Here is a 10603-nt window from a genome sequence, read left to right as displayed (position 1 = left end):
CCAAGTGCATAAGATGAAAAATCAATCAAAATCTAGTTGCTTGAAATTGCCATGGAAACCCAACAAATCGTCATTTGTTAATTTCGTTGGTCTCAGATCTTCATTTACTCTGGCGCTGAACACCTTCGTTAAGTGATCTTCGTGATCCATAATTAACTTTTTTGTTCCCTCTAAATTCCAGGTACTTAATTAATTAAACATCAATATTTTATGTTATTTTACCATTGATTTCAGCAAAGCTTTGACCGTTTCCATTAAATTCTTTGGGAAGTTGATCCACATCGTAATATTTGTGCAAACTATCGAAATTATCATGAAAGATCATCTAAAAAAGTATTATAGTAAATTAAATTATTTTTATTTAAAATTTTACCCTTTCTCGTAGTTTCGGCTTTAAAAACATTTTAATCAAATTGATGAATGATAGGGCATGTGATGGCAAATTCACGTGGTGTAAGGTGGCAATACGATTCGAGTAAACTTTCTATAATAAAATAAACAGCTTAAATACTGAAGTTTTTGCTATATTAAAGGTGTTTATTACTTCCATAAGAGTGAAGTACTGTTTGAGTTTTGTCGGAGTGTATTTTCCAATAGCAGAGAGCGGAAAATACGACAAATCGAAAATGTACTCTTCCGCATTACTAAAGTCCAAAATAGTTTCAAGCTCGTATAAGATGCAGCAAATGCTGAAAATTAAAGAAACATCCAGATCTTCCGCATCTTTCAAACGCCAGATGATGACGCGGTTCAAGTTTTTGGATAATTTCGGTAAAAATCCCCAATTTCTAAATATGTGAAGTTTTATTGAATGAAATCTGTAGTTGTTATAAACTTACGCGAATTTCAGAGCTCTTTGAATGTCTGGATGCGATGCAGGTTTATTGAAAAAGTCAGGTATTAAACCTTTGATAGTGTAATTCGCGTCCAACTTCACTTTAGTGTTTTCTATGGAAAATTTGTTCATTAACAGGAAATAAGCAATTTGCCTATCGCTAGGCTCCAAAGGGATGTGAGGCTGCGTCTTCAACCAATCCTTGATGATCTTGACATAATCGAAAAGCTGATCCACTTTTATTCCATGACTATTCAAAATCCTTTGTATCTCATCCTCGGTGTAGAACATGAGAGGCGATTTGTACACTAGCACTATTTCAATAATTAGTAAATTCACTTAACAATAATCGATTTAAGAATAGTTTAACAAAATTCAATTATTTCTAAAAGAGAAATACTGAAAATAACGATTTCTCAATGAAATTTTTAAATTATTTTAGTAAATTGAGTAAAAAATCAAATAATACTTACAATCCATCTTATGGTGATAAAAATAAAATTGCAAATGATTTGAAACGTTGCAAACTATTCAACTTTATACGTTTCTATTTCTATTTAATCTCTCTCTATATCAAATGTTTGCCAGAAATCAAATAAATTATTTTTATAAGTTGTTGGACACGTGCACTATGTAATTGCTATTTTCAAATGAAACCTTGATTTATTTAGAAAAATATTTTTATTATGAATTCTAATTGTTGAACTTGTGTACTTTCATAAAATATTTAAATTTATGCCTAAAAACCACAGTTTGTGAAATCCAATTCAGAAAAAAAAAATTATATAAATTAATCGAAAATTTATGAAAATTCAATAGGAGACTAACAAATCCAATCGCAATACAAATTTGTTTCAAAAACTTAGTAATTTGGTGGTAAAAAGTATTGACTTCTTGTTATTATCTGCAATTTGTTGTATTATTAATGAAACTTTAATGACTTTTCAATTTCGTTCAAACTTCTTTAAAATAAATTAAGAAATTAAACTTTAATCATTATAAATAAAACGCAGATTTAAAGGAATCATTGAATTTCAATAAGAAAAAAGAGGTAGTACTAATAATTACATTTAATTGATACAAACAAAAAATAATTGGAATATTGTAAATCATTTTATTTATATATTAAAACATAATGACCAAATTAATCTTCGTTTATTTTTAACACTGTTTGACCCAAGTGCATAAGATGAAAAATCAATCAAAATCTAGTTGCTTGAAATTGCCATGGAAACCCAAAAAATCGTCATTTGTTAATTTCGTTGGTCTCAGCTCTTCATTTACTCTGGCGCTGAACACCTTCGTTAAGTGATCTTCGTGATCCATAATTAACTTTTTTGTTCCCTCTAAATTCCAGGTACTTAATTAATTAAACATCAATATTTTATGTTATTTTACCATTGATTTCAGCAAAGCTTTGACCGTTTCCATTAAATTCTTTGGGAAGTTGATCCACATCGTAATATTTGTGCAAACTATCGAAATTATCATGAAAGATCATCTAAAAAAGTATTATAGTAAATTAAATTATTTTTATTTAAAATTTTACCCTTTCTCGTAGTTTCGGCTTTAAAAACATTTTAATCAAATTGATGAATGATAGGGCATGTGATGGCAAATTCACGTGGTGTAAGGTGGCAATACGATTCGAGTAAACTTTCTATAATAAAATAAACAGCTTAAATACTGAAGTTTTTGCTATATTAAAGGTGTTTATTACTTCCATAAGAGTGAAGTACTGTTTGAGTTTTGTCGGAGTGTATTTTCCAATAGCAGAGAGCGGAAAATACGACAAATCGAAAATGTACTCTTCCGCATTACTAAAGTCCAAAATAGTTTCAAGCTCGTATAAGATGCAGCAAATGCTGAAAATTAAAGAAACATCCAGATCTTCCGCATCTTTCAAACGCCAGATGATGACGCGGTTCAAATTTTTGGATAATTTCGGTAAAAATCCCCAATTTCTAAATACGAGAAGTTTTATTGAATGAAACCTGAAGTTGTTATGAACTTACGCAAATTTCAGAGCTCTTTGAATGTCCGGATGCGATGCAGGTTTATTGAAAAAGTCAGGTATTAAACCTTTGATAGTGTAATTCGCGTCCAACTTCACTTTAGTGTTTTCTATGGAAAATTTGTTCATTAACAGGAAATAAGCAATTTGCCTATCCATAGGCTCTAATGGGATGTGAGGCTGCGTCTTCAACCAATCCTTGATGATCTTGACATAATCGAAAAGCTGATCCACTTTTATTCCATGACCATTCAAAATCCTTTGTACCTCATCCTCGGTGTAGAACATGAGAGGCGATTTGTACACTAGCACTATTTCAATAATTCGTTAATTCAGTTAACAATAGTCGATTTAAGAATAGTTTAGAGAAAGTGAATTATTTGTAAAAGAGAAATATTGAAAATAACGATTTCTCAATGAAATATTTAAATTATTTTAGTAAATTGAGTAAAAATCAAATAATACTTACTATCCATCTTATGGTAGTACAAATAAAACTGCAAATGATATGAAACGTTACAAACTATTTAACTTTATACGTTTCTTTTTCTATTTACCATCTCTCTATATTAACACGTTTATAATTGCTATGTAAATTTTCAAAAAAAAATCTTGATTTATTCAGAAAATTAATTTTGTTATGAATTCTAATTGTTGAACTCCTGTACTCGTGTAAATTCCATACGTGACTAACAAATCGAATCACAATTGAAATTTATTTTGTTAAACTTAATAATTTGAAGTGAAACCAAATCGACTTGCTGTTTTCTTTTGCAATTTTTTTAGGTTATCAGTGAAACCTTAATGAGTTTTCAATTTCGTTTAAACTTGTTAAAATTAAATTAAAAAAATAGACTTTATTTATTATAATTAAAACACAGAACGAAAGGAATCATTGAAATTGTATAAGAAAAGAAAATGTACAAACAAACAAAAATTGGAATTGCATAAGATGAAAAATCAATCAAAATCTAGTTGCTTGAAATTGCCATGGAAACCCAACAAATCGTCATTTGTTAATTTCGTTGATCTCAGATCTTCATTTACTCTGGCGCTGAAAGCCTTCGTTAAGTGATCTTCGTGATCCATAATTAACTTCTTTGTTCCCTCTAAATTCCAGGTAGTTAATTAATTAAACATCAATATTTTATGTTATTTTACCATTGATTTCAGCAAAGCTTTGACCGTTTCCATTAAATTCTTTGGGAAGTTGATCCACATCGTAATATTCGTGCAAACTATCGAAATTATCATGAAAGATCATCTAAAAAAATATTATAGTAAATCAAATTATTTTTATTTAATATTATTAAAATTTTACCCTTTCTCGTAGTTTCGGCTTTAAAAACATTTTAATCAAATTGATTAATGATAGGGCATGTGATGGTAAATTTACAAAGTGTAAAGTGGCAATGCGATTCGAGTAAACTTTCTATAATAGAAAAACAGCTTAAATACTGAACTTTTTGGTACGTTTCAGGTGTTTCTTACTTCCAAAACAGTGAAGAACCGTTTGACTATCGTTGGAGTGTATTTTCCGACAGCCGAGAGCGGAAAATATGACATATCGAAAATGTACTCTTCCGCATTACTAAAGTCCAAAATAGTTTTAAGCTCGTATAAGATGCAGTAAATGGTGAAAATCAGAGGAACGTCCAGATCTTCCGCATCTTTCAAACGCCAGATGATGATACGGTTCAAGTTTTTAGATAATTTCGGTAAAAATCCAATATTTCTAAATATGTGAAGTTTTATTGAATGAAATCTATAGTTGTTATAAACTTACACGAATTTCAGAGCTCTTTGAATGTCCGGATGCGATGCAGGTTTATTGAAAAAGTCAGGTATTAAACCTTTGATAGTGTAATTCGCGTCCAACTTCACTTTAGTGTTTTCTATGGAAAATTTGTTCATTAACAGGAAATAAGCAATTTGCCTATCGCTAGGCTCCAAAGGGATGTGAGGCTGCGTTTTCAACCAATCCTTGATGATCTTGACATAATCAAAAAGCTGATCGACTTTCATTCCATGACCATTCAAAATCCGTTGTATCTCATCCTCGGTGTAGAATATGAGATGCGATTTGTACACTAGCTCTATAATTGGTTTAAGAAAAATCAACGTTAGTTATTATTTAGTTTAACTAAATTGATATATTTTTAAAAGAGAAATACTGAAAACAATGATTTCTCAATGAAATATTTAAATTATTTTAGTAAATTGAGTAAAAATCAAATAATACTTACTATCCATTTTATGGCGATACAAATAAAACTACAAATGATAAAATACATGGCAAACTATTTATACGTTCCTTTTTCTATTTACCATCTCTCTATATGAACACGTATATCAGAAATTAATTATAAGACATGTGCACTTTCTAATTGCTATGCAAATTTAAAAAAAAAATCTTGATTTATTCAAAAAAATAATTTTGTTATGAATTATAATTGTTGAACTATTGTACTCGTGTAAATTCCATAGGTGACTAACAAGTCAAATCACAATTCAAATTTGTTTTAAAAAACTAGTATTTTGTTTCAAAACTTAATAATTTGAAGTGAAACCAAATCGACTTGCTGTTTTTTTTTGCAATTTTTTTAGGTTATCAGTGAAACCTTAATGAGTTTTCAATTTCGTTCAAACTTGATTAAATTAAATTAAAAAATTAGACTACAATTATTATAATTAAAACATAGAATGAAAGGAGTCATTGAAATTGAATACGAAAAGAAAATGTACAAACAAAGAAGAATTGGAATTGCATAAGATAAGAATTATCAATCAAAATCTAGTTGCTTGAAATTGCCATAGAAACCCAACAAATCGTCATTTGTTAATTTCGTTGGTCTCAGATCTTCATTTACTCTGGCGCTGAACACCTTCGTTAAGTGATCTTCGTGATCCATAATTATCTTCTTCGTTTGCTCTAAAATAAAAGTAATTAACCATAAAATGATCAATAATTTTTGTTTCTAAAAAAAATGTGCCATTTTACCATGAATTTCAGCAAGGCTTTTACCATTTCCATTAAACTCCTTGGGAAGTTGATCCACATCGAAATAATCATGCAAAGTATCATAATCATCATGAAAGATCATCTATAAAAAATTGTAATTAAATTAATTCAAGTTAATTTTCTTAATATTATTAAATTTTTACCCTTTCTCGCATTTTCGGCTTCATAAATCGTTTCATCAAATTGATTAGCGATTGAGCATATGATGGCAACTTGACGAAGTGAAAAGCACTAATCCGATTAGAGTAAACTTTCTGCAGTAAAACATTGTGAAAAAAACGGTACTAAAACCCATAATTTCTTACTTCTATAATAGTCATCATTCTTTTGATATGCATCGGATTGAATTTTCCAACCAGGGAAAGCGGAAAATACGACATATCACAAATGGTTTCTTCTGAATTATTAAAATCCAATATAGTTTTAAGTTCATACATGAAGCAGTAGGTAGAGAACAGAAGAGAAACATCGAGGTCTTCTGCGTTGGCCAAACGCCAGACAAAGACGCGATTCAGGTTTTGCGTTAATTTCGGCAACGCACCCCAATATCTAAATTTGAGAAAATTTACTATTATCAATTGGTTGATGAAATTTAACGATTGAAGTCTTACGCGAATTTCAGAGCTCGTTGAATGTCTGGATGAGATGGAGGTTTATTGTAATAATCCGGCATTAATCCTTTAATAGTGTAATTCATATCCAGCTTCACTTTGGTGTTTTCTATAGACAATTTATTATATAACAGGAAATATGCAATTTGCCTATCGCTCGGTTCCAATGGGATGTGCGGCTGCGTCTTCAACCAATCCTTAATGATCTTAACGTAATCAAAAAGCTGATCTAAGTTAATTCCATGATTATTTACAATCCTTTGTATATCATCTTCAGTGTAGAACATGAACGGCGTTTTGTACACTAGCACTATTTAAATAATAAGTTAATTAAGTTTTCCAACAATAATAAATGTAATTTAGCTTAATTTTGCTCAGCATAGTTTCTTGCTTCTTCTTTGTTATTTAGTTAAACAATAACGCAAATTTTAGTAAATTGAATAAAACTAATACTTACGATCCATCTTGTGTTGCCAATAATTCAACTAATAACATAAAACGTTGCAAACCATTCACATTTATACGTTCCCTATATTTGCTTGTGTTTTTTCTCTAGGTCAACCAGTTTAACAAAAAAAATCGGTAATTTATTTTTAAACTATAATTATTGTAATTACAAATTTGAAGTGTTCAAATTATCTCACAATTTATTTATAAAATATATTTATCGATTCGAACTATGAAAACTTTCTTAATAATTGCTTAAAAAAAAACTGATTATAATGTTGAAAATAATCTGTTATATATTATTTTTTTTCAGTTTTGTACAAAAATCAGCACTTTTGCAGTTTTCATATTTTGTTGTATTATGAATCATTGTTTAAGGAATTTGACCATTAAATAATAAAATATGAAAATGGAAAAAAAAATCACAAAAATTTTAAAGTAAAATATATTTATTAGAATGTTACATTTATAGATTGAAACTGTTTGACTTAAGTAAATCAATCAATCAAAATCTAATTGTTTGAAATTGCCATGGAAACCCAACAAATCGTCATTTGTTAATTTCGTTGGTCTCAAATCTTCGTTGACTCTGGCGCTAAACACTTTCGTTAAGTAATCTACGTGATCCATAATCAACTTCTTCGTCCCCTCTAAAATCAAATTAATCATAGAAATTGATGAATACTTTTTTCCATTCAATAATGTTATTTTACCATGAATTTCAGCGAAGCTTTGTCCATTTCCATTAAACTCCTTGGGAAGTTGATCCACATCGATATGTTCGAGCAAACTATCAAAAGTATCATGAAATATCATCTAAAAAAAAATATTTACGTACATTGAAATATTTTCTTAATATTATTAAAATTTTACTCTTTCTCGAATTTTCGGCTTCAAGAACATCTTCACCAACTTGATCAACGATTGAGCGTGTGTCGGTAACTTGACGAAGTGAAAGGCGGCAATGCGGTTCGAGTAAACTTTCTACAACAAATATCTGAAAAAATGAGAACTTTTTTGGTAAGTTACGGATATTTCTTACTTCCAGGATAGTCAAGATTCGTTTGACATCCATCGGATTGAATTTCGCAACCACTGAGAGCGGAAAATAAGACATATCGAAAACGATTTCATCCGATTTATTGAAATCCAAGATAGTCTTAAGCTCGAATAGGAAGCAGTAACTGGAGAAGAGAAGAGTAACATCGAGGTCTTCGGCGTTTACCAAACGCCAGACGAGGACGCGATTCAGTTTTTTAGTTAAGTTCGGTAAAAGACCCCAATGTCTAAATTTTGATAAAAAAAAATAAGTAAATAGTAATTAGTTTAAGTTGATGAAATCTTACGCGAATTTCAGAGTTCTCTGAATGTCTGGATGCGACGGTGGTTTATTGTAATAATCCGGTATTAAACCCTTGATTGTGTAATTCATGTCCAATTTCAATTTGGTGTTTTCTATAGAAAATTTGTTCATTAATAAGAAATAAGCAATTTGCCTGTCGCTCGGCTCCAAAGGGATGTGAGGCTGCGTCTTCAACCAATCCTTAATGATCTTGATATAATCAAAAAGCTGCTCCACTTTAATTCCATGAGAATCCAGAATTCCTTTTATCTCATCCTCTGTGTAAAACACCATAGGAGATTTATACTGCAAAACTATTTAAAACATTACTATACTCTTAATTCTGGTCTTCTAATAAACCTCAATAGTTTAATACGAACAGAAATAATTTTATATTCATCTTACATAAATTATGTAAGGAAAATAAGTAAAATAATAATAATAGAACGAACTTACGATCCATCTTATTGTGGTATAATTCAAACACTAAACAACACTAAACGTTTAAAACTATGGAACTTTATACATTCACTCACGTATAGGAGAGCGGTTTTCAAACTGTGGGGTGGGGCTGTATAAGAACAAGACAAGGCACAAGACATATTTTTATATTAATTTAATATATAATTATAAACAAAAGCATTAACCATTTGAGTCCCATTAACCATTAGACCCATACACAATTTGTGGACGAGCGTCGGATATAGTCGCCGTATTCTATACAAAAGAAACTACCTTTATATAATATTGTATACAAGTCCACTGTGGTGGCGCACTCATCAAAACTTAGTTCAAAGCAAAGCGCCACTAGTCTTTTCAGACTTCAGCTATGACGTTACTTCTGTAGAGGCGCCACTTGTGTTACATAAATATGCCATAACATTATAAATATCTGCCTGATTTGAAGTACGCAGTCTGTCCAGATTTTGGATTTATAATCAAGATAGTCACTATGAGTTTCCTTTCTTTTTGAAGTTTATTTCTACATTTAGATTTTAAAGCAGCTACAGCAGAAAAACTAATTCCACAAAGTTAAGAATTGGAGAAATGTGACAGTAGCAAAAGCTTTAATAAAAGAATAATTATAAGACAGATCAGTCCAAAAAAATGATAGAAACTTAATAACAAAATTTGATATTTGAAGAAAGATCAATCAATTTAGTTTAAATTCCCGTTTATTGGGTAACTCTCATCTATCTATTTATATTACGTTATGATTTAAGTAAAACAAAAGGGGGACGAAAAATACGAAAGATTGAGAACCGCTGCCAACTAGTTTTGTTTGAAAATTTGATTGTTGTTACTGAAGTTTCTATCTAATCAATGCTTATTGCCATTAATTACCAATTATATAATTATACTTATTATAGGAATAACATTTTAAACGTATATATAAACCTCATTTATTTTAAACGATTTGGTTAGAGTGTGCGTTGAAAACCAAGAAATCCTTGAGATTTTATTTACATGAAAATAATTTGTTCTAGAAAATTTGCTGCGTTAAATGCGAAAATACTTAGATTGAAGTTATCGATTCGCAAGTGAAATTTATTTTGAATTAATCAAGAAATCTCCGAAATTTCTATGGAAATCCATTATATTTTTCAACAATTTCAAATCATGAAAGAAATGGAAATTTCCTTCATTTCTCTTGAAATTTAAACCACTTTTTCTTATAATATCAATTATAATAAATCTACTACGTTCTTTGGTTGCTGCAGATGGGCGACGATGAAGCACGAGGCGGAATCAAATCTCGGAGAAGTGCTGGAACCGGAGACCCTCCTTGGTGAGATGCTGAAGATCCAAGAGAAATGGGACATCATCACAAGCTATGTAGCAGGGGTGCTCTCCATTAAGGAAAATGACGAGGATGGAGAGAGAAATGGAAGAAAGTGATAGTGGACATCTATAGAAGACATGCCAAAACAACGGACCTGCATGCTTATGAAGAAGTGGAGAGGTTTTAGTGCGTTAAGAATCAAACAGTATCACGATTCCACCCGTGATCTCTATGTAAGGTTTCCTCTCCTTTAGAAAAAATAAAATTCTAGTTTCACTGAAAGATTATTGAAAATCAGCAAATCTTCATTTACTCCATTACTAAAGACTTTCATAAAATAGTCATCAATTAAAACAAACAATCTTTTACAAATAGGTAAAACCGAATTTGAAGAAACTAACAGAAATTGAAAATATAAGTATTTTTTTTATAATTTAAAAAAAAAATCGTCTTATTTCAAAAATAATTCGTAGTTTTTTTTTTATGGTTTGAATATGAATAATTTGATTACTAAATTAGACCTGAATTATTGTAAATAAAACAAACAAT

General features: G+C 30.0%; 4 protein-coding genes across 5 annotated transcripts; all 4 read right to left on the bottom strand.

Moving 5' to 3' along the window:
- Positions 1 to 12: 12 nt before the first annotated feature.
- On the bottom strand, positions 13 to 1315 carry LOC108558728 (clavesin-1-like). Its single transcript, XM_017915729.1, has 6 exons — positions 1309 to 1315; positions 840 to 1149; positions 545 to 788; positions 374 to 484; positions 223 to 325; positions 13 to 170 (listed from the first exon to the last, which is right to left on the bottom strand). Exons 1-6 carry the CDS (start codon positions 1313 to 1315, stop codon positions 22 to 24), a joined length of 924 nt encoding a protein of 307 aa, XP_017771218.1. The 3' UTR covers positions 13 to 21.
- A 695-nt stretch (positions 1316 to 2010) lies between these two features.
- On the bottom strand, positions 2011 to 3325 carry LOC108558718 (clavesin-1-like). The gene is made up of 6 exons (XM_017915717.1): positions 3319 to 3325; positions 2851 to 3160; positions 2556 to 2799; positions 2385 to 2495; positions 2234 to 2336; positions 2011 to 2181 (listed from the first exon to the last, which is right to left on the bottom strand). Exons 1-6 carry the CDS (start codon positions 3323 to 3325, stop codon positions 2033 to 2035), a joined length of 924 nt encoding a protein of 307 aa, XP_017771206.1. The 3' UTR covers positions 2011 to 2032.
- A 473-nt stretch (positions 3326 to 3798) lies between these two features.
- On the bottom strand, positions 3799 to 5183 carry LOC108558776 (clavesin-1-like). The gene is made up of 6 exons (XM_017915804.1): positions 5096 to 5183; positions 4636 to 4945; positions 4341 to 4584; positions 4171 to 4281; positions 4011 to 4113; positions 3799 to 3958 (listed from the first exon to the last, which is right to left on the bottom strand). Exons 1-6 carry the CDS (start codon positions 5100 to 5102, stop codon positions 3810 to 3812), a joined length of 924 nt encoding a protein of 307 aa, XP_017771293.1. The 5' UTR covers positions 5103 to 5183; the 3' UTR covers positions 3799 to 3809.
- Positions 5184 to 5230: 47 nt separating this feature from the next.
- On the bottom strand, positions 5231 to 8752 carry LOC108558755 (retinaldehyde-binding protein 1-like). Of its 2 annotated transcripts, none has more exons than XM_017915780.1 (6): positions 8728 to 8752; positions 8276 to 8585; positions 7972 to 8215; positions 7803 to 7913; positions 5851 to 5953; positions 5231 to 5781 (listed from the first exon to the last, which is right to left on the bottom strand). In XM_017915780.1, the coding sequence occupies exons 1-6, from the start codon at positions 8732 to 8734 to the stop codon at positions 5633 to 5635; spliced, it is 924 nt and encodes a 307-aa protein (XP_017771269.1). In that variant the 5' UTR covers positions 8735 to 8752; the 3' UTR covers positions 5231 to 5632. The 2 variants fall into 2 exon arrangements, with proteins under 2 accessions (XP_017771269.1, XP_017771261.1); XM_017915772.1 differs by lacking the exons at positions 7803 to 7913; positions 7972 to 8215; positions 8276 to 8585; positions 8728 to 8752 and adding exons at positions 6015 to 6125; positions 6177 to 6420; positions 6483 to 6792; positions 6940 to 7003.
- Positions 8753 to 10603: the final 1851 nt, after the last annotated feature.

This window comes from Nicrophorus vespilloides, unplaced genomic scaffold, assembly GCF_001412225.1.
Source record: "Nicrophorus vespilloides isolate i.1.1-1 unplaced genomic scaffold, Nicve_v1.0, whole genome shotgun sequence".
Lineage (NCBI taxonomy): Eukaryota > Metazoa > Arthropoda > Insecta > Coleoptera > Silphidae > Nicrophorus > Nicrophorus vespilloides.
The sequence above is the reverse complement of the archived record's forward strand: the minus strand, read 5'-3'. Positions and strand labels throughout refer to the sequence as shown.